Below are 19,550 nucleotides of genomic sequence, written 5' to 3'. Positions count from 1 at the left end.
AAAAGTGCACAGAACCTAGAATATCACCAAGAAGGCCAGGAGGGCAGGGAAAGTTTGGCCTCATTATGGCACAAACCTTCCCAAATGAGCTAAAAGAAAAATTGCTTTATACAACCAAGAGATTAAAAAGCCCTGCTTAGATAAACTCATGGAGATGTAGACACCCTAATCTGACTATCAACGACAAAGAGGGCATTCCAAGGGCAGAGAGTGAGCTGCTCATGAGAACATGGGTTGCTGGTGTGTTATTAACATCTGAATTATTACCAGAAACAAAGGAGGCCAGCATCATGGAAGAGAAAGGTTTTCTGTATCCAATAAAGCAATATTGCCAAAATGAAGCAGAAAGTGTATTCCAAGGCAAATAAATACAGGAGAAATGCACTATAGAAAAATCTCCTTAGGAAATACTGTGCAAGTATTTTAAGCTGAAATAAGTGAGTATCAGTAGAAATTCACAACTGAAGGCAGAAGCAAAAAATAATGGCAAGTCTAACTACACAGAACAATATAAGTTCAGTTTTGCCTAAAATTCTTTTATTCTCCCTTTTAGTTTAAAAATGCATAAAGCAATATAACTATATTGATGAACACACAATAAATAAAGATGTAGTTTGCATGATGATAAGAGCACAATGAAAGAGCTAGAGAGATGTCACAGTGGTTAAAGGCACACAGGGCTTTTGTAGAGGACCCAAGTTCCTTTCCCAGAGCACACAGAGTGGCTCACAACTGCCTGCAAACCCTTCTCTGGCTTCCACACTGCACTCACTTGTGCACTCAAGGACACATGTTTACAAGTGTGCTCACACATATACACATAATTAAAAACAAGTAAAGTGGCCAGTTAGTGGTGCACATCTTTAATCCCAGCACTTGGGAGGCAGAGGCAGGTGGATCTCTGTGAGTTTGAGGCCAGCCTGGTCTACAAAGTGAGTCCCAGGATAAGCTCCAAAGCTACAGAGAAACCTTGTCTCAAAACAAAACAAAATAAGAACAAGTATTTTTTTTTAAATGGGTAAACTGGGGAGTGATTGACAGGAGGGATGGGGGATGGGAACATGAAGGATCTGGACTGTTTTGGGAGTGACAGAGTGGGAGAGCAATAAAAGACATATCTTGATAGAGGGAGCAATTATGGGGCTAGGGAGAAACCTGGTGCTAGGAAAATTCCCAGGAATCCACAAGGATGACCCCAGCTAAGACTCCTAGCAATAGTGGAGAGGGTGCATGACCTGGCATTCTCCTGAAATCAGATTGGTGACTACCCCAACTATCATCATAGAGTCTTCATCCAGTAACCGATGGAAGCAGATGCAGAGATCCACAGCTAAGCACTGGGCTGAGCTGCAGGAGTTCAGTTGAAGAGAGGGAGGAAGGATTATATGGGGGGTGATCAAGTGGGGGGTGATGAAGATCATGATGGGGAAACCCATAGCTGACCCAAGCTCTTAGGAGCTTACAGACTCTGGACCAACAGCTGGGGATCCTGCATGGGACCGAACTAGGCCCTCTGCACGTGGGTGACAGTTATGTGGCTTGGTCTATTTGTGGGGCCCCTGGCAGTGGGACCAGGATCTGTCCCTGGTGCGTGAGCTGGCTTTTGGGAGCCCATTCCCTATGGGCCTTGCTCAACCTTCATGCAGCAGGGAAGTGTTGGTCCTGCCTCAACTTGATGTGCCAGGCTTTGTTGACTTCCCATGGGAAGCCTTACCTAAGGAGTGGATGTGGTGGGCTGGAGGAGAAACGGAGGAGGGGAGGGAGAAGGAACTATGGTTGATATGTAAAATGAATAAAAAATTTAAAGTAAAAAATAGTATAATGGAGAGTGAAAGAATAGAGCTATACAGAAGCCAATCTTCTATATATTAATAAGTTATTTAATCTGAATATATAATTATAAATTAATATATTAATTAAAATCCTCTGATCACCACTTTAAAAGTAGTGAGAGAGGAAGACGTTAAATTGTACACTTGAAAAATGTTTATTTACTTTACACAAAGGAGAAAGTAACTGGTTTTTAAGAGGATAAAATGATTTAAAGAAAAAAAATAGCTCAACACCAGGAGGAAATCTAATTTACCAGCAACTGCATTAAATATAAATGTATTAAATGCTCTTCTTAAAAGGCAGAGGTTGACAGAACAAATAAGAAAATGACCCAATAATAAGTTTTCTATGAGCAACATGTTTTAGAGAAAAAAAGGTAGAAACAGAAAGTTCAACAATAATATGGAGAAACACTAATATGCCACTTTATTCTTATGTAGAATGGCTGGACAGAAGTTTGCACACAAAAAATCTAACCAAACCTAAGAGACATAAATCGCACATTCTACCTAAAAAATAACAGCATCAAAATGTCTTCTCCCATGCAGAGGGAAAGAATATAATGCTAATCTTATTTAATAATGAGCTTAAAATTTTTTAAGGAATTGACGTTTGAAGGGTATTTTTTTCAGATAATAATGGAATCAATGTAGAAATCAAAGTAGACTCTTACAAGATTAGTATGATGTTAAAATTAACACATTCCTAAGTAAGCAGGTCAAAAAGATTGCAACTAGGAATCTAAAGTGTGTCTAAAGAATGGGCTCATGGATACAAAAAAAACACTACATGAATTCATTTGTATTTTATACATTAATGATGATAAAAAACAAAAATAAAATAAGAAATCATTGGAGCATCAAAAAGGGAAAATTTTAAGGGGAAAATTAAGTAATCAAGGTTAGACATACACTGAAAGTTACAAAACATGTTGAAAAAAACAATCCACAAAATAGGAAAATATTTGCTAATAATATTTCTTTATGGTAACATGTATCTACAGCATCTATAACTCAGCAACTTAAAAGAAAACAACCCAATATTTACAAAATAAAGATTTGAGCAGACATTTCCCCCAAGAAGATAGACAAACCTGATATCATAATCAGAAAAACACAAGTCAAAACCATCATCAAATATTTTCCTGCTCACTAGGGCAGCCATAATCAAAGATGTGGACAACAACAAATGTTGATGAGTCCTGGAGGAGTGGGAAGCCCCTACAATGTTTATGGAAATGTAAATTGGTGCTACTGCTCTGAAAAATCATTTGACTATTATAGCTGATGTTAATTATCAATTTTACAAGATCTAGACTCACCAAAGAAACAAGGCTCTGGCACACACCTTTGAGGGATTATCTAGATTAGATTAGCCTCTAGCCATGCCTGTGAGGGATTGTCTAGATTAGATTAGCCTCTAGCCAAGCCTATGAGGGATTATCATGCTTGGTTAACAGAGGTAGAAAATCCATCCTAATAATTTGTGGCAGCATTCCCTGGTTCTCTGGACTTCCCAACAAAGAAGAAGCTATCTGAGCACCAGCATCCACTGCCCTTTGCTTCCTAACTATGGATGCAATGAGACTACCTGCCTCACATTCCTGCAGCCTTGACCTCCTCGACATGGACTGTACTTCCAAACTGTGAGCAAAAGTAGACCCCTCTTACCTCATGTGGACTTTTTCAGAGTATATGTGATGGCTCTTATTGGTTGTCACTGGACTACATCTGAAATTAACTAAAATCCAAATGACTGGGCACACATGTGATGGATCTTTCCCCCCTTAATCAAACCATTTGAAGTAGGAAAATCCACCTCCAATCCAGATTTTTGAAGTGGGAAGATCCACCTTTAATGTGGCCACGCCTTCTGATGGCAGCCTGTATAAGGACGTGGAAGGAGGGAGCTTGCTGTCTTTGCCTGCTTGCTTCACTCTCACTATCGAGTTCATTCCTTAACTGGCATTAGAACCTACTTCTTTGGGATTCTGGCATTTACTGAAGGCCATCTGGGACATCCAGCCTTGTAGACTGAACAGTTACTGGATTCTTGGACCTTCTGTTGATAGACAGTCATTATTGGACTAGCAGGACCAGCAGGACCACACACAGCCTGTCAATCATTCTAATAAATCTCATAACACACACACACAGAGAAAGAGAGAGAGAGAGAGAGAGAGAGAGAGAGAGAGAGTCTGTTCCTATAGAGAACCCTGACTAATACCTTACCTTATCACAAAAAAAAAAAAAAAAAAAAAGTAAAAGGCAGCTTAGACAGTTTCCCAAATGGTTTGTAAACAGTAGGAGCATGAACTCAATAGTTCCTTTTTAAGGCATATACACAAGAAACATGTCTACCTCAAAGCTTGACTATAACTTCATAGTAGATTTGTTCATAAGAGCCAAATTCAAATGCTCACAACAGGTTTATTCCATTTAACAAGTTTACTGTCCATCATTGAGGGAAGTCAAAGAGAAAACTGAGCAGAAACCTAGGTGGAACGCTGCTTACTGGCTTGTTCACTGCCCAAGCTTAGCTAGATTTCTTATACGGTCCAGAACCACCTACCCAAAGAATGGTGCTGCCCAGGGCTGGGCCCCACTGCATCAATTAACAATCTAGACAGTCCCCTACAGACGGATCCAAAGGCAATCTGACCCAGGCAATCCCTCAACTGAGATTCCCTTTTTCCAGGGAAATCTAGGCTGTGTCAGTTGACTAGTAAAGCTAACCAGGGCAGTGAGTTTTTCAAAACCCAAATGATCAAATGATCCATACCCCTTTGTAACTCAGTCTTCCCACACCCTTATAAGTTCTGAGAATACAAGCTGTGATGCATGAGCCCTGTGTGGAGTCTGTAACCAGTATCACCAGTCACATTAAAAATAAAGAGCTGCGGTGATGCATTCTCTGGTCAGAGGTGTCAGAGCTGTGGCCACTTCCTTCACACTTCCTCCTGCCCCATCCTGCCCAGCTCATCCCCCTGGATAAAATGGGTCCTTGCAGGCACAATGGATGTCTTAAAGGAAATTTGTCAAGGGATGGGGAGGGAACAGAGCAGATGCCAGCTCCATGATGATGCCACAGAAGGTGCCCTTGTGAGTTTGAAGGGAGTAAGAAGTAAACCTAAGGGAAGCAATGCTTGTTTGCAGTGAACACACCATTAAAAGACTTTTTTGTGTGTGTATACATGTATATGTGAGCACATGTACATAGGTGTACATACATTTGCTTATGTGTAGGCCAGGGGTTAACCTCAGGGCTATTTACGTTGTTTTTGAGAAAGGGTCTCTCACTGGCTTGGGACTCACCAAGAAGACTTGGCTGGCTGGACAGTGATCCCCAGAGACAACCTGTCCCCACCTCCCCAGCACTGGGATTACAAGTACACACCACTGTACCGGCTGCTTTTTGTTTTGAAACATAGGCTCTGGAGATAAAGCTCAAGTCTTATGCCCACAAGGCAAGTGCATTACTGGCTGAGCCAACTCCCTGTAATATCTTTTCATCATGCAAGGGCAGAATATACTCAAGGACAGAAGACCATTGAATGCCCCATATGCCCCAAAATACTTGGCAATTTCCTATATCTTGCATCCCAAGAAAACTCAAAAGCAGACTCTCTCTCTCTCTCTCTACCTCTGTGTGTGTGTGTGTGTGTTTGTCACCTAAGTAGCCCACATTTAGTGTTAACAATTGCTTCTCCATTGAATAGTAAAACAACTATCAAGCGATCCTTATCCCTGTTTTCCAGATGAACCCATGGTGACTCAGACAGTGTAAGGATCTTGCCCAGAGCCATTTGGCAGATGAACAAGCCTGGAGTTATTCGTCCATGGAGGCCAATAAAGCAAAAATGACGCTGGCAGCAGGTGGCTTTGGCTAACTGTGACAACAAAAAGTAAAGGCATAGATCGTATGTGGACACAGACCTAGAGAGGTGGCCTATGGAAGAATCAAAGGGCTAGAGAAGACACAACATGACAAAAAATATTACAATGGAGTTGTTTTTGGTAAGCTTGTCTATTGTCACTATAGCTTTTTAAAAAAAAAAAAAAAAAATGTTTCCTGCCCATTCAGAGCCATATGTGAAATTCCATCTGTCAGTTTTCTGTGCCTCTGCTGAGCACCAGGCAGGTGTCTGTGAGTTCTGGAAACTCGTGATGATCTGGGTCTGCCTGGAGTGCAGCGTGGGAGGTGCCACTGACAAAGGCAGGCACAGCTACTCACCGGTCCTGGAGAGCGGGGATCTTGGAGGGACACTGCAGATACTGTTTGAACCGGAGTTCAAAGGCTTGTCCGATGGAGCCAATGACATCTTGGGCTAGCCCATCACAGCACTCGAGAATGTGGCAAGCTTGAAGAGAAGGGGATAAGTCTTCTTAGAGACAGGGTCAGTGCTCTCTGAACCCCTTGATAAAGGGGCCCATCTGAGGTGCAGAGGAAAAGAGCCCTGCACCTCCCTCCTGGTATGTGTCTACCAACCCACAGCCTTGTCTCTGTGGGCATCCCTTAGTGGCGATGGACACGTGAAATTCTTAGAGGGTTTGTCTGCAAAAGTGAAGGTCTTGTTTTCAATATTTAGAATGTATTTACCTCCCTTTTATGTGTGTGTTTTGCCTTTATGTTTGTCCAAGCATCTCATGCATGCAATGCTTGAGGAGAGCAGAAGAATCCCCTAGAAATGGAGTTACAGGTGGCTATGAGACATCCTGTGTGTGCCAGAAACCCAACCTGGGTCCTCTGTCAGAGCAGCAAGTACTATTAACCACTGAGTCACCTCTCCAGCCCCTTGGTGGCTCTGTACTCACAGAATCTATAAACCAGTGGCTCTGGCCTTCACAGGAAAGCAGTGTTCAGAAAGAAAATTCAACTCCAATTGCATCTTTCACAGAGCTTCCTTAAGACCCAGGAACCTCAGTGATAGGCTTGAACTGGTGGATCTTGACCTGTTCAATGGACTTAGAGGAAGTTGTCCTTGACTTAGTAAGAGTGAAGGGCTGACAAAACCAAATCTGACCAGAAACACCAAACAGCACAGTGTAGGGACTGAGGATGTCACTGAGTCCATGGAGCACTTGCCACGCAAACCTGAGGACCTGAGTTCAGTCCCCAGGGCCCACATAAAAAGCCAGGCCCGCTAGCACAGGCCTTCAATCCAGTACTTGGAAGAAAGAATTAGGAGGATTCCTGGAGATTACTGGTCAATCAGGTAGTCTGCTCAGCAAGGTCCAGGTTCAGTGAGAGAGCCTGCTTTAAAATATGGTAGAGAGTGTGTCTGCTTCCTTCCGGTTGCTATGGTAAAGCGCCCAACAAAAGCAACTTAGAGGAAAAAGGGGTCGCTTGGCTAACAGCTCCAGGTTACAGTCCCCAGTGGGAGTCAAGCGGCAGAAGTTTGAGGTTAGAAGGTGAAATACTCTGATTTGATCATCACACACAGTATTGCTATAACCTCACGCTGTACCTCATGGATAAGTACAGTTATGTGTCAATTAAAAATTAATCAGAGATTAGGAAGACCACTCAGCTGGCCAAGTGCTTGCCAAGAGAGCCTGAGGACCGGAGCTAGGATCCCCAGGATCTCATTAAAAGTGGTGTGCCATTGTGCATATATGTGAATCCATTGCTGGAGAGGAGAGAGCAGAGTGGGTCTATGCTTGGTGGCTAGCTACCTTAGTCAAATAAATGAGCTCATGGGTCTGGGAGAGACCCTGTCTCAAAGATTAGATTGAGAACAGATGATAAAGAAAGACACCCAAAGACCACTTGTAGTCTACACACACATTGAAGAAAATGATGTATTAGAATCCAACAAAGCTGACACATTGGGAGTCCCATCTCTACAGAACCAATCATTGTGCAGCTCTCCCATTGGTCACCAGCCTCCTGAAACTTCACTCATGTGCTATCCTGAGCTCCTTGAGATGGCTGGTGGTAGTTCCCACATGACTTAATGACCAGGGAGTCAGGCCTCTTGTCCTTCCACTAGATTAATTACAAAAGCCATGGGCCCTTGATAACTGAGAGGCAAATATGAAGTACCATTAGAAAAGCGCACACCATTATTTTGCAAGGCCACACTGCCTCAATTTTCCTAACAGCACTGCATGTCAACCTCAGAGGGAGCCTTGGTGAGGGTGCAGAAAAGCCTGGCACCTCGACTTTGAAAGGTGAGGATGGGCACAAGGTGGCTGGACTGTGAAACACCACAGAAGCTGGGCCCTTGTTTGATCCAAAGGAAAGTGCCTGGAGACCAGACACCTTGGAGACATGGGTGACAGCTTAGTGCTCAGTATTGCTTTATAGACATCAGAGCATCACAGTCACACAAAGTACATATGTGTGTGCATATGCAGTGGATGCATGTTGTCACATGGGTGCATAGAAGCTAAAGGACAACCTCAGGTGCCATTCCTCAGTGGACATTCACTTAGTATTATGACAGAGGGTCTCTCACTGGCCTGAAACTTACCAACTAGGCTTGGCAGGCTGGCCAGCAAACCCCTGGGACCCTCCTGTTTCCACCGATCAGTGCTGGGAGCACAGATGTTGCCACCACACCTGACTTTTCAGGTGGGCTCTGGGAAATTATCTCAGCCTCTTATGCCTCACTGCAAGCTCATTACCAACTAAGCTGTTTCCCCAGGCCCCAAAGAGCTATTTAAATACATTGTTGCCTGGATCCCATTCTCCCAAACCTGAGTGTTGAGATTTCTTTTTTATAAGGCTCCTAAGTAACTCTCATTTTGAGGACCTTTGACCTGGACCTACTAAAGAAGTCTGAAAGACAAAGTTGCCTAGATTGCTTGCTGTTAATTTGAAACAAACCAAAACAGAGAATAAACCCCAGCTGCTTCTAACCCAGATAAGAGTTTGGGGAGCCAGTGCCTGGTAAGGATAGCCTATGCCTCTCCTCCCCAACACCCTCCCTGATTTGGGGGAAGCTAGGATAGTTGAAGGGGCTGGTTTCTGCCATGGGTTCAATTATGCCCCCTGTTTAAAAAAAATGTTATGCCAAACATCCTAACCTCAGGACCCCAGAGGGTGTCCTTCTTTGGAAAATGGGAAATTTCAGATGTAACTAGTTAAAAGAGGGTAACAGCAGGATGGGAGGGGCCCTGAGCCTCCATGCACTGTCATCTCTACAAGCATCCAGAAACATTCACAAAGGGAGTACACCACCATCAGGATGAGTTTCAGTGGCGTACCTACAAGCCAAGAGACATTGAAGACTGCCTGAACTACTGACGCCAGAAGGAGGAAGGAGGGATTTCTCCTCCAGGACCCAGAGGGAGCCCATATGGCCTTGCTGACACCATGAACTGGGCATCCAGCCTCCAGAACTGGGAGGCAACATGCCCTTGTTGCTTTAAACAACTTAATCTGTGTTTGCTACTTTAGACATTAAGACCAGCCTCTAAGCCTGCAACAAAAGCTTTGGCTGAAGTGGTCTGGGCAGCAGACCTGACTGCCACAGGTACAACCCTGCTCATCGGGGCCAACACTGGCCAGACACAGTCACCTGAGAAGACAGGTGAGCATGAATGCCACTGAAGCATCTCAGAGCCCTCACAGCCCCATCCCTTCTCTCCTCGGACCTGTTTAACCCTTTAAAGAAAGGCCAGAGTGACTGTTCAGTTGATAAAGTGCTTGCCTTAGGAGTACAAGGACTCGAGTTTAATTCCCCAGGTTTAAAAACAAAACAAACAAGCAGGACAATCGTGGTGCACGCCTTTAGTCCCAGCACTTGGAAGGCAAGAGCTCCGCAGACCTTCGTGAGTTTGAGGTCAGCCTGGTCTACAAAGCTACACAGAGAAACCCTGTCTCAAAAAACCAAATCAAACAAACAAACAAAAAACAGGCATCACAGGACAAGATTGTGCTCTCAGCCCTGGGAAAGCTAGCCCAGTGCGGGGGAGGCTGACTCCTAGACTCATTAGTCAGCTAGCCTAGCCTACTCAGAGAATTCCAGGCCAGTGAGACTGCCTCAAAAAGTAAGGTAGCAGTACCTGAGGAATTAATTACACCCAGTGTAGTCCTCTGGTCTTTAAATGCACATCCACCATGTGCGCGCGCGCGCGCACGCACACACACACACACACACACACACACACACACACACACACACACACCTGTCTGTCTCAGCTCTGTTCAGGAGAGACATGGTGGTGTTTCTAAACTAAGAACCTGTGCTGTGTTATCCACAGAAACCCACACGATTCTCTCCCTGACACCCTAAATGAAGACTTGTAAGGAAACTTCCATTTTCGAGGGGAAGAATGGGAAGAACAAGCCAGGCTTTCCCAAAGTTGCCACATTATCTTGTGTCTTCAACTTGGTAACATCCCTGATAGGGTTTCAGAACTGGCTGGGGGCCCAGGAGGGGAGAACCCCACATACTTACCATGACAATGACAATGTTTGCAGCCAAGTTGGAAACAGTTTGCAAGGGCATTAATATATAACCTGTCTATCCCACTCGCTCTGCAAGAGCCTCTAGGACATGTCACTTGCCAGCCACACAGTTACTGTCCGGCTGCTAAGATAAAACACCTGAAAAAAGAAGCTAGAGGAAGACAGGGCTCATTTTGGCTCGGGGGTTGTGGTTACAGCCCATCAGCACAGGGCAGTCAGCCTGGGAGCCCGAGGCAGCTGGTCACGTTGCATAGCTATGCAGACAGGTAAATGGTGATGCTCAGCTCGCTTCCTTTTCATTTACTTGAGGGATCCAGCCCAGGAATGGTGCCACCCTCAGTAAGCATGGGCCTTCCATTAATCCAGCCCAGGGACTCCCTTACAGACAGTGTAGAGGTTTACCTAGTAGGTGGCTCTAGGTGTTGTCAAGCTGACAATTAGTATTAAGTGTCATATATGGTGTCTGCTCGAGAAAGTCTGCAATGAAGAAGGGTTTGTGGAAGCCCTGCACCCCATTCCAAACTAATCTGCCCTTGTTGGTTGTCCTGAATGTATATCCAAAATACAGGTTTGGGAGGAGGATGGCAAAACAAAGAGTTAGGTGTATTGGGTTTTGTTTTGTTTTGTTTTGTTTTTTGTTTTTTGTTTTTTTGTTTTGTTTTGTTTTTTGGTCTGTTTTACAAGAGAGAAAACATGTCTGTGAGTATGCAAGCAAAGTGAAAACAAGCCAGCTGCTGGCACACAGAACAAAGGCCAAGAGGAAGGGAGGAACCAGTCTGCAATGCAGGAAAGTGCCAGTCCGCACAGTGACAAATCCCACTGGTTTTTGTCAATGACTTTTCACGTGTAGTTTTGACATGATTTTGTCAATGACTTTTCACCTGTAGTTGTGACATGGTCATGAGGAGTATAGTGTCCAAAGGTAGTCACCCTGAGCCCACCTCCCTGAGTGTATTATTTTCCGCTCTGATTTTGTAAATGACATCCCCTCCTCAGTCTCTGTCAGTGTTCCAGAAGCAGGAGACGGGAAATGCATACACACTGGCTGACGCTGGTCAGGAGGATGAGAAGGCGTAGAGTTTCCCAGGCACACTTGAGGCCACTATCAGAGCATGGGATTGAGAGAGTGGTATGTGACCAGGTACCCAAACCCACAGCCATCCTGACACAGGTGTGAGTTTGGCACTCAGCAACCAGTAAGTAGGCTCTCTCCCAGACAGGTGACAAGCTGCGCTTGCAAGCCTCAATTAACCTTAATCGTGTCACGTGACATGTGCTCATTTGCTAGAGCCAGGATAATGAGGAACATCTGGTTCACACATCAAGCCTGGCTTCACACAATCGAGTGATTAAATGGGTCGAGCATTGCTTACCTCTGCGATTAACAGGGTCCTTAGCGACATAGGCGACATAGTCTGTTGTATCCTGTGGAAGGAAAAGGAGACATTTGTATCGCTCATCACAGCAAGAGGGAGGACCAGGGGGATGCAGAGCCCAGTGTGATAAGTATCCATTCATCCATCACACAGTAGAGAAGCAGGGTTGGAAGGAAAGTAAATGGACCAGTGCTTTTCTAGTGTGGGAGGACCCTGAGCCCCTCAGCACTGGGGGAAGACGGAAGGAAGAGAAGGAGAGAGGAAAAAAGGATGAAGGGCCAGATGCTGGGTACAAAATGGGCCTGCCAGGGTTGACAGGCATCTGGTCTCCCCATGGTGGTTCTTTTAGGAGACTTAGAACTAGTTCTTGAGTAGCGTTGGTTCATCTGACTTAGCTGGTTTGGAATTGAGATCTGAACTCGGGGACCTTTCTAAAGCTTGTCGACACTAGTGTGAGCCAAAGTCAAGAAGCTGGGCTGTCAGTGATATGTATGTGAGCTGTCCTCAGATTGAGTTCCTGTGAAAATCCCCTAAAAGCTAAGGACTGAGAGTTGGCCTGTACCCCAATTTCCCATCTGGACCCCCAAACTGGACTACTGACAAGTTTCAGCTGCTGGAGGACTTGTTTTTGGGAAAATACTAAGGTGGGTGTTTAAAGACTGGACACTCCCAATGGGCAAGATACAGACAGAGTCAGCCTAGTTGTTAATTCTGGATCTTGAATTACGGGTGAGGGTTTAGAGAAAGTGTGGTGGGAGCTACACAGTGAAGTTTTATACAGCCACGAAGAATGAAATCTCCTTCCCAGGAAAACGGATGGCACTGGGAGTCACTCTATGAAGCGGAAGACTCAGAGGTCAACGCCAAGAAAATGAAACACACAAAAGTAGAAGGGAAGAGGAAGAGCAGGAGGACAGTAAGGTGCGTGACTGCGATCCAAGTGTGTCGTATACATACAGGAAACGGCCACAACAAGCTCATTATGTTAAACAATGGTGCTCGGCTAATTTAAAACATTGTAAATGTTTTCTTTTTTTAAACACAGGCTTTATTTAGAGGCCTCACCCCGTGGTGTGAAATGAGTCCCCTCACCAGCCTTCTGAGGCCTTGGTGGTCTACCAAGGCAATCTGCATCTACTCAGTTCTGAACGAGTAGCCAGGGACCTGATCATTTTTTTAATCCTTTTTAAAGCATCATTGTCTTTAGTATTTTAACTGTGTGTGTGTGCTGGGCAAAACCATACAGCTTTACATCCACAGTGAAGAGCAGGGAGAGAGGGAATAAATGCAAGGTTCCTTGCTTGCTTGCTTGCTTGCTTGCTTGCTTGCTTGCTTGCTTGCTTGCTTGCTTGCTTCTGCTCAGCTTGATGTCTCCTCTCTTGCACTGTTCGGGAACCCTGCCTAAGGAATGTGCTACCCACAGTGGTCTGCCTCTTCCTACCCCACAGGCCAATCTGTCAGTTTAGGCTCTCTCTTCCCAAGTGATTCTGGGTGGTGACAAGTCGATGGTTAAAGCTAATGAGCTCACAAGCACCATTCCTCAGATGGCAGCTTGAAAGGATAGCCTGTTTTTGTAGTTATTTTTCACAACTTACGTTCCAAGGGGCTTCGAGCCCATCTACTGTGCTTTCTGTCTGAGCGGCAGTGGTCCATGCTGACCTGTGCTGTTCCATCCATGAGGAAGTGTCTTCCCCTCTTAAGAGAGATCCAGAAAGTACAATGGGAAGAGTGGAAAGGGCTGAGGGGAGGGATGGGTGGGCATGGTGCCCTCTGAGATTTCCAGAGAACAAAGGCATGGGGCCGTGTCCAGTGGTGGGGACAAAAGAACCCATCTCTGAGGTTCATCTGAAAGGAGTACATTTCCTGGTCTTTAATATTTCACAGACGGGCGAGAGGAAGGACAGGGGGACTATAAAATGGCCTCTGTGCACTCCCATGGAGGGGCATCTGAGATTTGAAGCCGTTGACAAAAACATGGATTGGAGCTTACATTTCTTCACTTACCTCCCAGAATTATGGGATATGAAAGTCACAACTGTCTTTAAGAAGCTTCAGGAACATCTTAGCCAGCAGCCTGGAGCCCTGGAGCTTTGGAGCAACCGTGACCTTGAATTTGTTCTGGGTACAGCTACAGAGTCAAGACTGAGGTCACAGCCAGCCTTCCCACATTATAGGAGCTGGGTTTTTTCAAGAAGCAGAGTGGATGAAGCCTTTGCCCCGATTGACCCAACTGCTGTCTGTCACTCTTGTGTCTAAGGAGGCATGCTGAAGGTTGTGCTTGAACCTGGGCACTGTAGTAGAAGAGCTACTGTACCAAAAAGACACTAGCCACCCTGGCAACCAGCTCCCAGAGATGCACGGTGGTGGTGGTGGTGGGGTGGTGGGGAGGGTAGCATTTAGTTTCAACAAACTATCTCTGTGGCATATTAACACAACTGCATGTAATGAGTTTTATAGCCTTCTTTTGTAACTTCCAAATTTGATGGGGGTTTAGAGTTCAGGGAGGCTGTACAAACATAAGGACTCTACTGTTTGATTTTTGTATGTAGCTAGAGAGAAAAATTAGCCCTAGTCAGAGCTAGTGGTTCATACAAGGAAATCCTATTTATTTATTTATTTATTTATTTATTTATTTATTTATTTTAGGGGAGCGGTTCTTTCTCTAGTCTAAGAAACTATGTAGTGACTGGGGAAGGAAGGCACAAGAGGATATGATACCCATTTCTCAGATGGTCCATGGCCAAGCTAGGAAATAACCATTCTGTTGTCAATCTTCATCTTCACCTGGTATCCATTCCCAGTGGACCAAGATTCAGAACAGCATTCTTCGCAGTGCCCAGTGGACACACTAAGCTCCAGAGAGGCTGTGGGGATCTTATTCTGTAGTTATTCCACCTGTTGTCAGTCATCAAGACCCTCTGGGACAGGTCATTGTTCTGGCATCCTCTCGGAGATCTTTGTATGTGTGTGGGGAGGGGGCATCCTCCTCAGGTGTCAGGGAAAGGGGGGGCAACCTCTGGTGTCATTCTTCAGGCCGTTATTTTGAGAAGGGTCTCTCGCTGACATCTGGAGCTCACCAGTGAAGCTGGCCAGGACCTTCCTGTCTGCCTCACCAGTGCCAGGGTTACAAGTGTGCATCTTCTCACATGGGTTCTAGAGTCTGAACTCCGGGCCTTCATACTTGTATGAAAAGCACTTTACTTTCAGAAATTTCTCGACACCAGAAGTCGGGGTACATTATCATCACTATATTTTCTTTTTAGGAAAGACAGACTAACAGTGTTTGTCATTTTTGTGTTTCCAACTGGGTGGCCTGATGAGACACAGAGCAAGAGTGTACACTTGGTGAGACAATAGCGTGCCGCTTTGTCTTTTGAGACAAGCTCTCACTCTGTAGCCCAGGCTGGTCTGAACCTCACAATACCCCTGCCTCAACTCCTATGTGTCTCATTACACCTGGATCATGACAGTTTCTGTACGAGGAAAAAAAATACAGAAAATGTAGAATAGTATAGATCACATCAAATGTCACCAAATGTTGTCTTTTTTTTTTGTTGTTGTTGTTGTTGTTGTTCTTTTTTTTTTAAGACAGGTTTCACTGTGTACACCAAGCTAGCCACTGGCCTAAAAACTCTCAGAGTTTTTCTGCATCCTGAATGCTGAGATTAAAGGTGTACATCGTAGTTGTTTGTTCTTTTTCCAGAAGAAATAATGAAAAATTTGAAAAGGTTTACAGTCTTAAGCATACCCTGGAAAAAAACGAAACATTTTAAACAGAAGACAATGTGTTCGGTTTTCCAGGGTCTCACTGTTGTACCTATGCTCAGATTTCAGAGCATTTCTAGAAAGGGGTACCATTTATGCCAATGAGAACTGGGTGGCCACCAACATTTAGGACAGGGTGGCTATACCACTGCACTGCCACCATCAACTACTGCAAACCACTTTGCACTAGAGACGAAGGGATGCAGGTTCAGGTCTTAGTCTGGGTGTGTGTGGGGGACAAGTAGGGCATGAGTTACATGCACATCGGTAGCTGACTGATCATCTCAACCATGGATTGATTCCCAGGGGAACTGATAGTGGTGCTTCATTTTAACTGTCAAACTTGACACAACCCAGAACCACCTGAGTAAGGAGCCCCGATTAAGACTCCATCTAGATCAGGTTGGCCTCTGGGGATGTCTGTAGTGGGTTGCTTTGATTATTAACTGGATCAGGAAGAACCAGCTCTTTCAGCCTGACTTTCCAAGAGTGCAAACAGCATTTCTTTGGTGGTATCATTCCCAGGTTTTGGAGCTGTAGGAATAGAGAGTACTTATTTAGGAGTCACTCCGTACTCAGCTGTCTCGGCTCTTGGCTGTAGAAGTATGTGGCCAGCTGTCTCAAGCACCTTCCGCTGTGACTCCCTTGAAATTGTGAGCTAAAATAAGCCCTTTCCCCCTTTGGCTGATTTTGTCAGGGCATTTTTCATAGCGGCAGACATGAACCTGGAGGGATGATGTCATTGGAAGGTGGTGGAATTAGGGGGTTCAGCCCAGCTGAACTGGGAACAGGCCTTCAAAGGGTATGCTTTGTCTTCATCCCATTTTGCTTCTGCTTCCTGGCCATTCCGAAGTGAACAGCCATTTCCCCCACAAGTGCGTCTCTGGGATACTCTCCCCTGCCTGGCCTCAAGGGCAAAACAACAGACCCAGGCACCTCAGGCTGGCAGTTGTGAGCCACAATAATCCTTTCCCTCACTTAAATTGATTTTCTCATGTTTGTCTCCCAGTGATGACAAAAAATTCTGTCAAATATAGACATGATCTTGAGAAATGTCCCACGGGTGAACAGGCAGGTAGATTTTCACCTTCTAAATCTACATCTTGGTTAGTTTATGTTTCAATGAGGTGTAAAATAACCAACACTAGGACCGCAAGAAAGGCATGGCCAGGGAGGGATGGGATAAAAGGAAAAGCATGCTTGGGAGGCTTTTGGAAACAATATCCCTGCGTGCGTGACCCAAACCTTTTCACCAAAATGAGTGAACAGGATGCCTTAAGTTATAGAATTGTTTTTTGTCATTTGAATGAAATTGGGTTAAAACATATTCCTCATCCTATTACCCCACTTTTAGTTTTTTGTCCTTAGCCACTGAAAACTTTACCCAGAACAATGAAAATTGTCACGATCACGCGTGGAAGGGACCTTTCTCCCTACCACTGCTGGGAGGGGTCAGGTTCATCTCCTCCCTCCCCCCTGTGTGTCCTGCTCCCTTGAGTAACAGCCGCCTGTTTTTTTAGGTGTTTTTTGAAGGTGTGGTAGGAAAACAAACAGAGAGAGCAAGCAAGGCAAGATGGGTCAGACATGGGAGCGATGGATACCTCACGTGGAGGCTTCCAGAACTCTTGATGCTTAATTAATGGTGGTAGAGCCTGGTCACAGGCTACCTCTTCCCCCACTAAACAGCAACGTAAGTGATAATCAAGAGGAATGTGAAGAGATATCATAATAGAGTGATTGGTGACCCTTGGCCCTTGGCTCAGTTTCTAATAGAGAGAATGAAAGAGGAGGAAGAGAGGGAGGAAGGGAGGGAGGGAGGGAGGGAGGGAGGGAGGGACGGCATGGGGAGGGGTACACAGTTGGGATCACAGCTTCAGGATTATGATTACTTTTACTTGCAAAATTTTATTGATGAATATTTTGTCTTACAAAACATTATTTACTTCAGAGAACCCCCCCCCATAGTGTATAAAACTTGTTTATCTGGGACATTACAATGCTTTGAGCACATAGGCTTTATCAGAATAGAATTCTCACCAGAATGCAACCGTCCTGACCCTAAAACAACTGGACTGTTAATCGGAATGGTGATTGGGGTTCTTCTAAAATCAGCATAAAACACTTTTGTATCATGTCTCCAAGGGCACATTTTTAAAGCAGGGGTTTCTTCTCACAAGTTCCCAGCAAGAACAAGAGAAACAAGCCAAGACCACTCACCGGGTCGCCCCCTGAGGCAAAGGAGATGGACTGCATGTGATGGTTCGCTATGATCTGCCAGGGCGGAGACAAGAAATGAGATGAACCATTAGCGCTTCCCCATATGCTGCAGAGCCCGCCTTGCTGGCAGGCTACACAAATGACAAGATTTCCTGAAAACTGTCCCCAGTCAATGAAAATGTCACCTGCCTTCACTGTGTACAGCCTGATGGCTACCATCTCTCTGGTTCCCCCTTTGAAAGCCTCATTAAGCCTCCAGTGGGAAGCCCATTTTACAGGCACAGAGCAGGAGCCCAGAGGGGCCAAGAGGCTTGTTCAAAGAAGGAAGTGTAGTGATTCCAGATCTGTGAAATCGAGGCTCCAACCTGAGCCCAGTGTCACAACATCTGGACTTCTCCAGGAAGGAAAGGGTGGGCACCTACAATCAGGGAGACCCAACTTCAATCCCCCAAACCCATGTGACAAGGAACTGGGTGTGGTGTCTACGATCCCAGTACTGGGAAGGAAAAGATGGATGGATCCCTGGGGCTAGCTAGACCTAGCTGACTCACCACAGGTTTGTGACCAATGAGAGACCTAAATCAACCAGCAGATAATGCTGAGGTTGACCTATGGCATCCACACATATGTGCATATAGACCAAGACACATATGTGTACATTCCCTACACAAACAAGCTATACACACATACACATACACACACAAAGAAAGAAATAAAATAAATACATTAGAACTTGTAGTTTCTGCTTCCCCAAACAGCAGAGCCAAGCTGGGGGAGTGTGGCCTGTCTCACTCCATTCCACTCATATCAGGTGTATGTAAATCAGAAAGCCAGCATCTAAGAATTACAATCCTCTCATAATCCACTGGCCCAAAGACCAGGGACCCATCCACATTTGTCTTAAAGATGGAAAATTTCCATCAGGTTTGTAAGCTGTGGCATCCATGGAATTCAGTAGACACAGAGTGAATTAGAAGCTGCCCTAAATTCTAAAAACTAAGTAAGTCCTACCTGCTATTTTTATCCTTTTAAAGACAATGTAACGACATTCAAGAAAAGTTCCTGTGTGGAAAGGAGCTCCCAGCTCCATCCCAACACAGCCAGGTTTATTTCTGACCATGTCCTCTGCCTGTGTCCCTCAGCCCTTGTCCCCAGCAGACAGTGGGTCACAGAGCATCAGAGAGAGCATGTGCTCCTGAAAACTCAGAATAAAATACAATTATAGGATAACATTTTAAGTATTTTAAAATGCTGACTTTGGCTGTTGACATTTGCAAAACCTCAATCTAGAGAAACCTGAGGGTTTAGGAGAATATAAAACAGAGGGACTGCTGGGTGGCCTGTGCCCAAGCCCCAGGCGACCAACTAATAATAGTTGCCCTAGAACCCTGCTACCTGTGGGAAAACAGCTCCTGAATGAATGATAAGGCAACCGGATCCTCAACAGAACACTGGGACTTTGGTGTCTTGTAGCCCAGGCTGATCTGGATTCATGTTGCTGAGGATGGCCTTGAACTTCTGATCTTCCCAATTTACCCCCCTCCTGCTTGGATTACAGCTGCACTCTGCTATACCCAACATAAGTTTCCAATGCTGCAATTTTTGTGTGTTTAACTTTTTGTTTATATAAGGAGTTCGCTCAGTTGATAAATTGGATGCCACACGAGCATGAGAACCTGAGTTTGATTCCCCAGAACATGTGGGTAAAAAAAGAAAAAGAAAAAGAAAACAAAACTAGGAATGGAGGCCTGTAATCCCAGCACTGGGGAGGTAGAGAGAGGAGAATTCCTGGGTCCCACTTGCCAGACAGTCTGGGCAAATCTGTTAACTCCAGACCAATGAAAGACCCTGTTTCAAAAATCAAGGTGGACAGTATCTAAGAATCTTCAGATGAGGTTGCCATCTGGTTTACATACACATACTACATACACACACAAACCT

General features: G+C 45.0%; 1 protein-coding gene across 1 annotated transcript in view; it reads right to left on the bottom strand.

Annotated features, from left to right (window-relative positions):
* Shc3 (SHC adaptor protein 3) overlaps nucleotides 1-19,550 on the bottom strand; it is a 144,272-nt gene that overhangs the window by 34,690 nt on the left and 90,032 nt on the right. Inside the window, exons 5-7 of the mRNA XM_051194291.1 lie at nucleotides 17,610-17,663; nucleotides 11,625-11,676; nucleotides 6,067-6,193 (exon numbers count right to left, since the gene is read on the bottom strand). Coding sequence (XP_051050248.1) covers nucleotides 6,067-6,193; nucleotides 11,625-11,676; nucleotides 17,610-17,663 — 233 coding nt within the window. The remainder of the gene's footprint in view (nucleotides 1-6,066; nucleotides 6,194-11,624; nucleotides 11,677-17,609; nucleotides 17,664-19,550) is intronic.

This window comes from Phodopus roborovskii, unplaced genomic scaffold (genome assembly GCF_943737965.1).
Source record: "Phodopus roborovskii unplaced genomic scaffold, PHOROB, whole genome shotgun sequence".
Lineage (NCBI taxonomy): Eukaryota > Metazoa > Chordata > Mammalia > Rodentia > Cricetidae > Phodopus > Phodopus roborovskii.
This window is presented reverse-complemented; position numbering and strand designations above follow the sequence as displayed.